General features: G+C 24.9%; 6 protein-coding genes across 6 annotated transcripts in view; 2 read left to right on the forward strand and 4 right to left on the reverse strand.

The window, feature by feature from the left end:
* Window positions 1–274: 274 nt before the first annotated feature.
* Window positions 275–1831, forward strand: Phum_PHUM491210 (cell cycle checkpoint protein rad17, putative; the record flags this gene model as incomplete). The annotated part of the gene is made up of 2 exons (XM_002430546.1): window positions 275–933; window positions 982–1831. 2 exons carry the CDS (start codon window positions 275–277, stop codon window positions 1829–1831), a joined length of 1509 nt encoding a protein of 502 aa, XP_002430591.1.
* Window positions 1832–1924: 93 nt separating this feature from the next.
* On the reverse strand, window positions 1925–3196 carry Phum_PHUM491220 (Mechanosensory protein, putative; the record flags this gene model as incomplete). Its single annotated transcript, XM_002430547.1, has 5 exons — window positions 1925–2201; window positions 2330–2491; window positions 2561–2658; window positions 2744–3003; window positions 3073–3196. The coding sequence occupies 5 exons, from the start codon at window positions 3194–3196 to the stop codon at window positions 1925–1927; spliced, it is 921 nt and encodes a 306-aa protein (XP_002430592.1).
* An 882-nt stretch (window positions 3197–4078) lies between these two features.
* Window positions 4079–5377, forward strand: Phum_PHUM491230 (8-oxoguanine DNA glycosylase, putative; the record flags this gene model as incomplete). The annotated part of the gene is made up of 5 exons (XM_002430548.1): window positions 4079–4155; window positions 4246–4596; window positions 4675–4957; window positions 5044–5238; window positions 5312–5377. 5 exons carry the CDS (start codon window positions 4079–4081, stop codon window positions 5375–5377), a joined length of 972 nt encoding a protein of 323 aa, XP_002430593.1.
* Window positions 5378–5881: 504 nt separating this feature from the next.
* On the reverse strand, window positions 5882–8008 carry Phum_PHUM491240 (Acetyl-CoA acetyltransferase, cytosolic, putative; the record flags this gene model as incomplete). Its single annotated transcript, XM_002430549.1, has 7 exons — window positions 5882–5910; window positions 6014–6103; window positions 6190–6352; window positions 6428–6616; window positions 6713–6942; window positions 7020–7454; window positions 7960–8008. The coding sequence occupies 7 exons, from the start codon at window positions 8006–8008 to the stop codon at window positions 5882–5884; spliced, it is 1185 nt and encodes a 394-aa protein (XP_002430594.1).
* A 1547-nt stretch (window positions 8009–9555) lies between these two features.
* Window positions 9556–10497, reverse strand: Phum_PHUM491250 (rab9 and, putative; the record flags this gene model as incomplete). Its single annotated transcript, XM_002430550.1, has 3 exons — window positions 9556–9813; window positions 9906–10103; window positions 10321–10497. 3 exons carry the CDS (start codon window positions 10495–10497, stop codon window positions 9556–9558), a joined length of 633 nt encoding a protein of 210 aa, XP_002430595.1.
* A 1289-nt stretch (window positions 10498–11786) lies between these two features.
* The window catches only part of Phum_PHUM491260 (uncharacterized protein), a gene marked incomplete at both ends in the record, with an annotated part of 2966 nt that continues 268 nt past the window's right edge, over window positions 11787–14484 (reverse strand). The window contains 10 exons of the mRNA XM_002430551.1: window positions 11787–11923; window positions 12009–12156; window positions 12228–12398; window positions 12470–12594; window positions 12670–13036; window positions 13115–13296; window positions 13386–13548; window positions 13639–13821; window positions 13902–14036; window positions 14123–14285. Coding sequence (XP_002430596.1) covers window positions 11787–11923; window positions 12009–12156; window positions 12228–12398; window positions 12470–12594; window positions 12670–13036; window positions 13115–13296; window positions 13386–13548; window positions 13639–13821; window positions 13902–14036; window positions 14123–14285 — 1774 coding nt within the window. The remainder of the gene's footprint in view (window positions 11924–12008; window positions 12157–12227; window positions 12399–12469; window positions 12595–12669; window positions 13037–13114; window positions 13297–13385; window positions 13549–13638; window positions 13822–13901; window positions 14037–14122; window positions 14286–14484) is intronic.

Consider the following 14484-nt stretch of genomic DNA (forward strand, 5'->3'; position numbering starts at 1 on the left):
GAAATTTCAAAAGAATATTAAAAGTATGAGTACTTTTTTGTTTTTTTTTTTCACATTTAACAAATTATTATTTAATGTTTTTTTTATAATTAACGAACTATGTTTATTGTAAATTATGTCGTTGATATTTAAAATGCTTAAAAACTTTTTCTATAAAACAATTTATTATTTTATTTTTATTTTAATTCGATTTTAAAAAATTACCCCTCCCCTTCTTTTTTTTAAATTTCAGATTAATTATGCTTATAACACATTAATTCATTTAATTTAAAAAATGAAAAAAACTTGGACGGCTCCATCTTCTTTTGATTTCAATAATGCATCACGGAAAAAATTAAAAATTGATACTAATTTAATTAAATCTGAATTACCTGAATTGTCGGAGCCAAAGTCTTTACAAGATTTGACTGTAAATTCTCGCAAAGTATCTGAAGTTCGGCGATGGGTGTCCAGACGTAATTTCGAATTGTCTCCCATTCTTTTAATATGTGGACCTCCAGGATCTGGTAAAACTACGACTTTAAAACTTGTGGCCGAAGCTGAAGGAATGTCAGTTGTTGAATGGATAACTCCCATATCAAAGGTGATTACAGACAATATTATCGAAGATGAATATGGTGATAAAAGTTTTTACGATATGTCTGAAAGCAAAAAATTTGAGGATTTTATTGCCAGGAGTAGCAGGTATCCTTCATTGTTCCAACCTAAGAGACCTACATTTATAATTGTAAAAGATATTCCAAATGTATTCATTTGGAAACCTGACCTCTTTCATTCTTTTCTTGAAAAGTATAAAACATTTAATAAAACTCCAATAGCATTTGTTATTACCGATGATGAAACATTGGATCTTCATAATTCTCTGTTTCCAAATGATATCAAAGTGAAATTAAATATTAGTTTAATTAAATTTAATCCTATTAGTGACACACTGTTAAAAAAAAACCTGAAAGTATTTTGTAATAAATTTGAAAAAAATAGCTTTAAATTAAATGCTGAAAATTTAGAAACCATTGTTAAAAATTCATGTGGTGATTTACGAAGTGCTCTTCTCGATACTGTGATACAACTAAGAACTAATGAAATAAGTGATAATCAAATAAATAAAAAGAGAAAACTGAATAAATTAAATGATGACACATTGTCAGTTAGCAATAATTGTTTATCTGCAAGAGATCACGGTTATGATTTCTATAAAAAAATGGGTAGGATATTATATCCGAAAAGGTCTGAAGAAAATTCATCACAGTGTTCATCGCAAACAGGAGATCTTGTTCATAATATTTTAGAAATTGCAGAAAATTGGAATAAATCATATCAAAGTTTTTTACATGAAAATTATTTACTGACATGTAGTAACTTTCAAGATGCAACTATCGAAGCTGATCATTTTAGTTTTTGTGATGTTTTAGCTCGTCATGTTGAAATGGAAAAATATCTCAGTATTATTACTGTTGCTGGTTTAATGACTGCCAATAGTCAACCGAAAAAGAGTGGATTTCATCCATTTAAAAAGTCTACAAATTTATATAATATGAGAGAAACTAAATTTTCATTTAACGAGTCTAGTATTCTTAGATTTGGAGTGAGTGAAAAAAATTTTGCTTTAGATGTAGCTCCATTAAAATATTGGTTGCAAATAGGATCAGATTCAACTTGTAGAACATTATGTACTTCTACCATTGAAAATATTGTTAGAAAGTCTCAAAATAATGTCATGCCTTTTTCAAATTCACAAGAAAAATCTGGTAAACCTACGGAATCTAATATGGTTGATTCGAGTGAAGAAGAAGAAGAAGACAATTTAGAAATTGATGATGATTCAGAGTAAATTTAATTAATATTTGTTGTAATAATAATAATTTAATAAAAGAAATAACATAAATGAAGTAGTTGCACAAGGTGAAGTTATTCAAATTTTTAATTACAATCTTTTTCCTGAAATAAATAATGAAATCATATCAATGGGTAAAGGAAATATAATCGTTGAGTTTTTATCAGCTGATACAGTGCTGAGAGTTTGTAAATATCTCAATTGTAAAGCTGCTGGACTTTCAGCTATTACATCAGAAGCTTCTTTTAAAGCTTTTGAAGCTTTCATTTCACCTTCTGCAGCTATAACTTTAGCACAAGCTTCTCTTGCTGCCTCAGCTTCTGCTGCCATTGCTTTTTGTAATAAAACAGGTAACCGTACATCTTTACTGCAATAATAATAATAATAATAATAAATTGTTATTATTTTTTTTTTAAGGTGTACGTTTATTGTAAAAACTATTTTGTTATATTAAAATTTAAAATAAAAAAAAGGAGTTTGTTACTTGTAACTCACATTTCAACTCTTTCAACCTTTACACCCCAAGGATCTGTGGCTTCGTCTAGAGACGTTTGCATCGTATGAGCTATGGTTTCTCTTTCAGATAAAATTTCTGATAAGTTTTTTGTACCAAGTACATTTCTTAATGTTGTAGCAGCAAGAAGTTGAGTGGAGTGACTGAAATAAAACAAATATGATAAAGGTATAAGAATGATTTACATCCAGAAAATATTAAACTTTTTTTACCTGTAATTGGAAACCTGAACGACAGCACTCAGAGGATCTTTTATGTTGTAATAAACTACAGCATCAACAGTAACAGTAACAGAATCTTTAGTCAGTACCTATTAAAGAGAAAAAAAATGTATACAAGTATCCAAGCTATCAAAAATTTGAAAATTTGAAAAAATGTGTTTGAAATAATCTTACCTCTTGTGGTGGAACATCAAAGGATACAGTACGAAGATCAACTTTACTGTAGCTATCAATACAAGGCAAAACGAAAAATATACCTGGACCCCTTGGACCACCTTTTCTGAGTCTTCCGAGTCTGAAAATGACAGCCCTTTCATATTCTTGTACAACTCTGAAACTAGCACAGATGCTAAAGGGAAATGTTAATATCAATAAAAGAACAGAACCGAGTATTGCAATCCATTCGACAATTCCTGTTTCGTTGGCTTCAACAACTGTAACAAAAAAAAAAAAAAGAAAAATTAATTTAATTAAAATATTAATATTAAATAAGAAATACTTACTGTGATTTTGCCTTTTTAAAAATCTTATTTCTTGTGTCATTCTTGTATTTTCAATTGGTATAGATATTTCAGATGTAAATTGTCGTATATTCGATGTTGTATCACCAATATTACCTTCATTCATGACAAAAAAAATAAGAAAAAATATAAATTTAAATTCTGATGCCAAATAAAATGAAAAAACAAAAAAACAAAAAAAAAAAAGTTTCGGTAAAGTTAGATATAGTAAACAATGAATGGTCGAAAATAAACTACTGGGCTACATTATGAGAGCAATCTGATTTTTTTTTTTTGTAAACAATTTAAAAGTTTAAAAAAAAGTTTTTTTTTTTTTTAATTACCATTCGACAACACATTTGGTTTATGTTTATTTCGCTCAATAATGGCTTTTCTTTAAATAAAAAAAAAAAAATTTAAAATATGTTTCAACCTTTTTACCAAAAATAAATATTATTTTAATTTTTAAATAATAAATTTCGTTTATTTTCTTATACATGCAAAAATAATTTATCAAAGGAAAAATTTATATCGACAAAAATTTACACATTGACACATTAATTATATACATTTAAAAAAAAATTGCAATTTAATTTAATTTATTTATTTTAAAAAATAAATTGTTTGATTTAATTTTCAAAAAAAAAAAACATTTTTGTTTTGTTAATCTTTAATCCGAAGAAAGATTTATTATCGTTATTAAAATTTTATAACCGTTTCGTGGATTGTATTATTATTATTAAGAAATAAATTTAATAATAAAGTTTTTAAAAAGAAATGCAAAGTTTTTCTTATAATAAAAGTTAAAGATGAAAAAAAAAAAAAAACGGATTTAATAAATCGTTTAAAGTTAAATTTAGAATAAATATGGCCGCCAAAATCAAATCGAAAAAAGTCCGCCAATTTTAAATCTTAAATTTTTCTTCGATTGATCTCTGACGATTATAAATTTGTAATGTCGGGTTGAGTGTGATATGATTTTAAAATAAAATAAAATTGATTATCGTCAATGAATTGTAATAAAATTTACATATCAAAAGAATATCTTCAATTAAAACCAACTTTATGCGGAGGTCAAAGTTTTAGGTTATGTTTTATTAACAATTGTTAATCAAATTCTTAAATTTTTTTTTATTATTTTTATTTTATCATATCTAAATAATTATTTTATTTTAGATGGAAAAATATTAAAAACGATGAATGGATCGGTGTTTTTCAAAATTCAGTTTGGATACTCAATCAGAGTGACAGTTATATTTCCTTTAAGTGTATCAGTAAATCAAAAAATGTTGAAAAAAACAATTTATCTGAGATTGATGGGTTAAGTGATTTTATTAATTCAAAAGATGTTTTACATTCTTATTTGAGATTAAACGTTGATTTAAATAATTATTATAAAATATGGTCTGAAAGTGATCCACATTTTAAAAAAGCTGCACCACAATTACATGGTGTCAGAATTTTAAATCAAGAAGTTACTGAAAATTTATTTTCATTTATATGTTCTTCTAATAATAACATAAAAAGGTTTGATTGTACTCTGATATTTCAAAATGATGAGACAATGATTTTTAAAAAATTAAAAAAAAATTGTTTTTTCAAAAGGATTTCATCGATGGTTGAAAAGTTGTGTGAATTCTATGGAGATTACATAACAGAATTAGATGGTAAAAAATTTTATGGATTTCCTAAATTGGAAAATCTTGCCGACTCCAGCGTTGAGTCAAATCTTAGAAAAGCAGGATTCGGATACAGAGCCAAATTTATTTATCAATCTGCATGTTTAATTAAAGAATTGGGCGGTACAAATTGGTTAAACAATTTAAAAACATTACCATATGAATTATCAAAAATGGAATTGATGAAGTTACCAGGTGTCGGAGCAAAGGTGTGATTTTATATATTAAAAAAATAAATTTTAATTATGTCGTTTTAAATAAAAACTATTGTTAAATTTAAATTAATAAATTATAGGTTGCCGATTGTATATGTCTAATGTCACTTGGACACATGGAAGCCATACCTGTTGATACACACATATTTAAAGTAGCCAGCGAAATTTATTTGCCACATTTAAAAAAATATAAAAATTTAAATAATAAAATATACAATGAAATAGGTAATCATTTTAGATGTTTACATGGAAATTATGCAGGATGGGCCAATACAGTAAGTGATTATATCCAATTAATACCTTTGTGTAATTAAACCGAAAATAATTTTCTTATTTAAAAATTTTCAGGTTTTATTTTGTTCCGATTTGAAAATATTTCAAACTAGCAAAACAAAAAAAAAAATAAATAAATAAATCAGATGATGTTTAAAATCATTTAATTTCATTTAAATGGTAACAATCACTGATTATATTTTCAAATTGATAAGAAAAATAATCCTGTCGCCATCATCGAGTTTGCAATGAGAATTTAAAACAAACAAATTTCGAAAAATTAAAATTTCTTATTGTACGTAAAAAAAAAAATTTTTTAATAAAAACCATCAAAATATTTTTTATAATTTTATCTATGTAAATATAATAAATATATTAAAATAATATGATGTATAAAAATTTTAATATAATAACAAATGATGATAATTTTCCAAAAAAAAAAAAATTAAATTAAAACTATGCGTTAAACATATAATTAAACAGAAAAATAAAAATAAAAATAATAAATAAAGAAATTGTACGAATAACAACTTAATAATTCTGATATTTATATAAAAAATATATATATATGTAAAAAAAAAAAAAAAGGATGAAAGTTTACGATTTCTATAAGACGCACAATTGTAATCACTAAAAATCTTATCATCATATGAAATGTTGATAAAACAAATCTTCTTACTCGAGTATAAATATAATTGTGTTTTATAGTGATGTGTTTTAGATATTATTATTATTATTATTATTATTATTAGCATCTTTCAAGTGCTATAGCAATACCCATTCCTCCACCGATACAAAGAGAAGCAATTCCTTTTTTTTTATTTCTTTGTTCTAATGCATGAATCAATGTGACTACAATTCTACATCCTGAAGTTAAATAAATGAATTCATGTATCAAAATAAATTTCAATTAGGAAATATTTATGAATTGTTTTTAAAAAAATATGTATTACCTGAAGCACCTATGGGATGTCCCAGTGCGATGGCACCTCCATTAACATTAACTTTGTTTTCATCAACTTTTAAATCTCTATTTACTGCTATCGATTGAGCAGCGAAAGCTTCGTTAAGTTCGAATAAATCGACTTCATCTAAATTCCATCCGACTTTTTTTAACTGTAAATAAATAAAAATATTTAAATAAAAAAAAAAGTTTATAATGTTTTTGCTGATTAATATTTAAATTATTACCAGATTTTTAACAGCAGGTACAGGTCCAAGTCCCATAACGCTAGGCTCAATCCCAGCTTGAGCAAATCCGATAATTTTTGCTAACGGTTTAAGATTTTTTTCTTTTAATTGTTTTTCAGATACTAAAACTACTGCTGCAGCTCCATCATTGATTCCTGAAGAATTTCCAGCAGTTACTGAACCTTCATTCTGAAAATTAACAAAAAAAAAAATTTTTTTTAAATTCAAATTATTATTTAAACTCAAAAATGAAAAGAATTTTTTTTCGTGCGTGCCAAAACTTACTTTAAGGAAAGCTGGTTTAAATTGTGAAAGTAATTCTAATGTCATGTTTGATTTTGGAAATTCATCATGTTCTAAAGTAAAACTTTTATTTTTCACAGTATAAGTTACTGGCACTATTTCATTATTAAATAATTTTTTATTTTGAGCTTCAAAAGTTTTTTTTTGAGATTCTACTGCAAATTTATCTTGTTCTTCTCTAGTAATCGAATATCTGCTGACTATGTTTTCGGCTGAATAAAAAAAAAAAATTTGTTTCATTAATGTATAAAAAAAATTTAGTTATTTTTGTGTGAAGAAAAAATTTTACCTGTGTTTCCCATATGAATATTATGAAAAGCACATATTAAACCATCATGTAACATGGTATCTGTGAAGTCTGCATTTCCCATTTTAACTCCATTTCTCATATGAATAGCATGAGGAGCTTGACTCATCGATTCTTGTCCCCCTGCGACCACGATATCAGCCTCACCACAGGAAATCACCTGATAACCAAGGTTGATAGCCTTCAGTCCAGATCCACAAAGCATGCTGACATTAAATGCAGGCACACTATAAGGAATTCCAGCTCCTTTTGCTGCTTGTCTAGCAGGATTTTGTCCCTGGCCAGCAACGAGAGCTTGGCCCATGATTATTTCGCAAACATCATCTCCTTTAATATTAGCTTTTTCTAAAGCAGCTTTAATAACAATACTCCCTAATTGACAACCCTTTAATGATGACAAAGAGCCACAAAAATTTCCTGAAATAAATCAAAAAAAAATTATCTTTGGCTTTAATTTTTTTTTTTTTTTTTTATAAACCGAAAGTACCGTTACATGATCTAATTTCAACAAAAAAAAATTAAAACAATCCAATCAAGTATTTGATAATTATAATTGCTATTAATTAAATTATTAGCTTTATGAGAAATAAAAAAATTAATAAAAAATCTAAATGATATCAAGATAATAAATAATAATTAAAGAGAAATGAAAAAATACCTATTGGAGTTCTAACAGCGGACACAATGTACACAGTTGATTTGCTCATTTTTTTTTTTTTTTAAAAACCTAAAATGAAAAAGATGAAAAACTTTAAAAACATTCAAAATTAATATTAAAAATTATTTAAATATATATTTATATTATTTTATAAAATTATTTAACGTAAAAAACTAACTCAAAGTGAAAGTTGTACCGAAACCACTTGACAATTTTTATTTCCCACCGCCTTCTTGCAAACTTTAAATATTATTACATATTTACCCAACGGAATTTTTTTGAATGAAAAAGCTAGTGTGAAAATAACCGTCATTCATTATTATATTTGGAAAGGTCATATTTTTGACCTCATGAGCAAATTTAAATTTCTTATTTTAATTGTAGTAAAAAATATTAACATTCCAAAAAAAAACCAACATAATAATAATAATAAATTCATACGAAATTTTAACATTTTTTTAATATAATTTCTTTCTTTTTATTTTGTTATTAAAAACTAAAACATTGAAGACCCACCAACTGGAATTTGTAATAAAAAATAATATTTTTTTTTTTTTATTAAAAATATCTATAAGATGTTGGTAAGATTATAATAATTATTGATTACAATAAACTTTAAAAAATATAGTAGTTGAGGAAATAAACATTTTACAAAACAAAAAATTCATTCGATAATTATTACATACTTTTTTCTTTTCTTTTCATTTTTTTTTTTTTTTTATTAAAATAAACTTTTATAGAAATAAATATTATTTTTAAATGGTTACATTTTATTTTTTATTACAAAAAAAAAAAAAAAAAAAAACTGCTTACATAAAGCAATAAGATATCCTGTTTAAAACAGAATTAAATGTTATTATTATTATTATTTTTTTTTACATGTGCTTGATAACTAACTAAAAAGTAAATTTCAGTAAACATTGTTTAAATTTAATTTATTTAATACTTATTAAGTAAAAAAAATATAACCATTAAAAATTATTAAAAGGTACATAACAAAACAAACAAACAAAAAAAAAAATTGATTTACATTAACTTAAAATGTACTTTTTTTTTTTTTTTTTTAATGCAATATTTATACAATCGTATAATAATATCAAATTTATTATATTTATTTAAAATAAATCATTATGTAATCATATCAATGTACACAATTAATAAATATTATTTATAAATTTATACATTTTAAAAAATTTTTCCAAATAAAAAAATCATAAAATTGAAATAAATAATTTCTATTGCGAGTTTCATTTTTTTTTTTTTTCGAATGTAATTAATTTAATAAAATCACTCTTATTAGCTGCTTTTAAATAATTTGAAATTTATGAGAATTAAAAAAATATTAAATTAAAAGTGATTAAAATATTTTTAAAAATTCAAAATGTATAAAATAAACTAATAATAAATATAATCGAAATAATATATTGATGATGATGATGATGATAATAAATCATACGAAACATAGTTTATTATTGTAGTGGTGTTATTTTATTTATACATAAATCTTACAACCTTACTAAATGTATAACAAGTAAGGAATTTATCACATAAAAAAATTATACATATATATATATATATATAAAATATAGATTTTTTTTTTTCTTTTTTTCCTTTTGGACTGAATAAATTTTATTTACAAGCTTAACTTTAAAAATTATTCCTTTTAAATAAATTTCGCATTGCATAATTCATAACATTTTGTTAAAGCAAATTATGAAAAAAAAAAAGAAAACAACCTTTTCATATTGGGAATGCATTAAAAATATGCAAAAGTTTGTACACATAAAATATATATAGGCCATGTGTATACAAAAAAAAAAAAAAATTATTCGAGTTAAAAAAAGTCAAACATAAATAAAGTCATGACTTATTCGATGAGCAACATGATACTGATTTAGGACTTTCATAATTTTGACTTAATGTAACTGCATCACCATCATACATTTTTTCAAGTTTTTCTTCTAGACTAGACCAAATGTTAACGGCTGTGACGAAGGCATTTTCAACATTTGTCGATTCTTTAGCGCTCGTTTCTAAATATGGTAAATTTCCATTATTTTTACACCAAGAAACTGCTTCTTCTGTTGAAATTTGCCTTTGTTCATCTACTAAATCAACCTGTGATTTGAAAAACAAGTGAAATGTTCAAATTTTTTTTTAATAATTAAAAAAAATTAATTTATGATCATCTTCGATTCGAATTTACTTACTTTGTTCCCAATTATAACGAAAGGAAAATTTGCCGGGTCTTTAATATCAGCATAATGAACAAATTCATTTTTCCATTTTTCTATATTTTCAAAACTTTCTCTATCATCAAAACTAAATACTAATAAACACAAATCAGATCCTCTGTAAAATGGAGTTCTAAGACTTTTAAATCGTTCTTGACCGGCTGTGTCCCATATCTATATTTATAATTGAAAAAAAAAAAAAACCTCTCGATTTAACTTAATTGTTTTAGAAATTGACAAAAGTAATGACAACCAAATATGATATTAGAATTAGTTATTTATAAAATAGTTATTCCCAAATATCACATTTGTTTACATTAATTATCATATATATAGCAGGAATTTATAATGATCATTGACCTTTAAAAAAATATAACAATAATGTACTTACTTGAAGTATAAAAGTCTTATCATCAAGATCGATTTCTTTATTAAGAAATTCAACCCCTATGGTATGAAATGAATTTTCATCAAACCTATTATTGACATATCTTTGCATGAGACATGATTTTCCAACAGCACCATCTCCCAAAATAACAACTTTAAGGATGGCGTTTTTCCCAGACATTTTCTTTTTTTTTTTTTTTTTTTTAAAAAACAATCATTGTTTTTAATTTTTAATTTCGGATATGAAAAACTCTAAAAAGAAAAAAATTTACGCACAATTTATTATATTTTGTCTTGTTTAATTAAAAAACTTGTAAACAAATTATTATTATTTTTTTTTTTTGTTAAAAAAAAAAATTGAAGAGTAAAATTAATATTATTTACTATTTATACACGCTTAAAATTTTAATTATTCGTTTAATTAAATTATTATCTGAATAAAATAATATTTAAATAATTATACAATAATTTACCTAAGTAAAAAATTCACGGAAAACACCTTTTGTCAAGTCTAAACAGAGGAATATTACAAAACAAATTGTGTATACGACTACCAACTTAAATATTTTCATCAATACCAACTGTAATTTTTTAGATGAATATTACGACATTGTATATGACTACCAACTTAAAAATTTTAATGAATACCAACTGTAATTTTATTAGAGGAACATTACGAAACAAATTGTATACGACTACCAACTTAAAAATTTTCATAAATACCAACTGTATTTTTTTAAAATCAAGTGTCACCAAAACAAACCTCTAAATAATTACTACGATTTAAATTTTTATTCAATCTCATTTAATTTGATTTTAAAATTTATTCTCACTCTAATTTTTATTTATTTTTCAATAATCATCATATTTAACGCATAACTGTACGTAAATTAAGGAAAAAGGGAATTAATTAAAATACGCGCGTTTATTATTAAAATATTTTAATAATTTTATTTTATTTTTTTTTAAATTTTCAATATTAAATATAATTTCATTCTTTTAATTAAATAAATAAAAATAATTATTATTATTATGCTGACACCACTGCAAACTTTTATATATTTAAAAATTAAAAAACAATAATGTTCCACTCATGGAGTAGAAAAGGAAAAGCATGTTGTACCATAATTCATAATTTAACATTTATAAATAAAATATTGTGTACGCCTTTTGGCTTACCCTCGAATTCAAACGTTAAATAATAATCATATCTAAATCTAATTTACACAAAAATGATCCACTTCTTTCTCATGGATGGACGGTAAACCGATATTAAAGTACAAGTGCACTAAATTAGTCTTAAGGGTGATTGTCTTAAAATAATTAATTAATAAATTAATAATTAACGAGTCAACATTGAAAACTCATTATTCAATAGTAGGCAAATATTATTATTATTATTATTATTATTATTTTAAACGATGGATTACCACAGCTCTGAGATCCAAAAATGAAAAAATCTGTAAATATTTAACTCGTTTTTGGATGAGGGATATGTCCAAACTCGAATTGAATTCTCAACTCTCCAATATGACTGAGGGGAAGGACATCGGGGATCCATTCTATTTTAAAAGGAGTAGGTTCCAACTGATCCACTGAAGTTAATCCTAAAAAAAATTATTATTATTATTTAATTCAATTGTTTTTACTAATTTCATTTGCCTTATAAATAATAAAACCATTTCGACTTACCCACTCTAATGAAGGTTTTATACTGAGCCGGTTTTAATATCGGATGATTGTTTTTGCCGTCTTCTGATTCGACTTGAAAGTTTTCCCAAGACGGTACAAAACTACCATCTTTGTCTTTGACGAAAGCGCGAAATATTTTGAGCGGCATCTAAATACAAATTTGAATTAAATAATAATTACTTAAATTTCTTTTCGAAGAAGACGCCATTTTGAACTTACGTGTGGAGTGTCGAAGACGTAACGGACGTGCATTATGTTCGTTAAACTCCACGTGTACTTCGTGAATGTTCCCATGGGTATGGAATCTTTCCTCGTAAATGTCGTTACATTCGTGGGCACTTTCTTTTTCCTTATGAATATTATTCTTTCTTTTAATTTCTCGAAAAATTTCTAAAACCAAAAAAAAAAATTATTTCCTCATATTCATTTATAAAAGTTAAAAATCAAAAATTTAAAATAACCTGTGGCACGTGAAAAACTAACGGATTCGGTTTTCCATCGAATTGATAATGCATGTGTTGATTTATTGTTTCCGTTACGGTACCCAACCACTCGGTAAAATTTAAATTTACTTTACTCACAGGTGCTAAAAAATAAAATTTTTTTCAATTTAGTTTATTTAACGAATAAGATTCTTTTTGAAAAATTCTAAATAAGGTACCTGAGCAATCGACTTTAGGAGCTAGCTGAGGCATGAAATACGAATCTGACATTTCAATATCTGAACCCATGACTGTTTCCAATAACAATCCAGAATTAACATTTGAAAATGTTGAAGAAGATTCGACTGATTGAATACAAGATGGTATGCTTGTTATAGAATGGAGATCTAGTGAAGCATTAAGAGAAGGAAGATCGATTGATGATATGAGAGATGTCGCTGGCAAGTCCATTGTTGTTGTCGATATTAATGTTTCTCCTTCAATAGGAACTAATTCTTTAGTATTTATATCGCAAGGATTTGTTATATCTTCTAAAAAGGAACTTTTATTAATTGAATAACCCAATGAATCACTATCCATTGCAACCTATTTAAAAAAAAAATTATTTTTTATTCAAGTACTCAAGAAAATTATTGTTAAAATTGATTTATTATTATTTTTTACTTTTAGAGATCCGATCGATTGACTGTTGATGTCATTTTGAGAAGAAAATATAATTTCATCTTCTGTTATATTTTCCGATAAGATATTACCAACATCCTCTCTGAAAACTTCAACTTTACATTCGGATTCGTTTAAAATTTTCGAAAGTGGGTCCGGATCATTTTCAGCCAATTTAGTAAACACTGTAATGAAATATTAAAAAAAAAAAAATTTTTTGAATTAATTTCAAACAAATTACAAAAACTGAAATTTATTTAGAGTATTTACTTACTTTCAACATTTGTTTGTACCAAAGGAGTAAGTAATGGAATTTCCAATTTAATAAAAGATGAAAATTCTTCACATAAATTAACATTGTTTACAAAGGCACATATGCAAGCATAAAAATGTGGACAACGAATTTGTTCCTCCTTATTACGAGTTTTTACATTTTCCTAATAATTTATTCACTTTTAAAAATTTATTCATAAAATAAAAAAAACAAATTTTTTTTTCTTAAATTAAAATAAGTTTTAAATTCTAACCTTAAATGTAGAACAGGAACATGAAAAATGATTTTCCGATTCTCCTTTAATTGTCATATTAAATGAAAAGTGTAAATACCCTAGGGGATGTTTTGGACTAGCTTTGCACTTAACTGCCATAATATTTTTAGAAACTCTTTGAACAACTGGACCAACAGCTTCTGATAATAAATTCCAAACATCCTACAAACAAGAAAAAATTTTTGTTAAATTTTCCGATATTATTACAACTATAAGTATTGTAATCGTACAAAATGACTTACTTTCTTAATTTCATCTGCTATGTTTAAAATTTCTAAAACAGAAGTATTAACTGCTAAAGGAACTGCTTCAGAAAAACATCTAAGAGCTGCTTTTATATGATTACAAAGAACTGGACTTATTTTGCCATCTCTTTCCTACGAAACATAAACGATGGTTAAAAATAATTTATTCTCCAAGCAAGAAATTTTAAATAGATTTAATGATATAATCTCAGACTCACATGACATTGTAAAATACTGCTATTAAAATTTCTTTGACATGGTTCGACAAAACACAAAGCAGTGCTTTGACTGATTAGAATACTTTCATCATAAGTTAGAGTAGATGATTGAATAAGTGGCAATTGAACGAAACCTCTATAATCAGGACCCTTATCTCTAACCCTAACAGAGAATACCTAAAAAATTTTATTAAAAAAAAAAACAAAAACTCATTAAAATGTCAATGATAAAATAAATTTTTGAATGGATTTAAATTAAAAAAAAATTACTCTTGTCGAAGTTCCAGTATCTAATCTACAAGCTTCCATCGAAAATTTTTTTCGGCCCCCAGATTCCTTAAATACAACATCGCATGATTTAT

The sequence above is a fragment of the Pediculus humanus genome, genomic scaffold (genome assembly GCF_000006295.1).
Source record: "Pediculus humanus corporis 1103172108260 genomic scaffold, whole genome shotgun sequence".
NCBI classification, from domain to species: Eukaryota; Metazoa; Arthropoda; class Insecta; order Psocodea; family Pediculidae; genus Pediculus; species Pediculus humanus.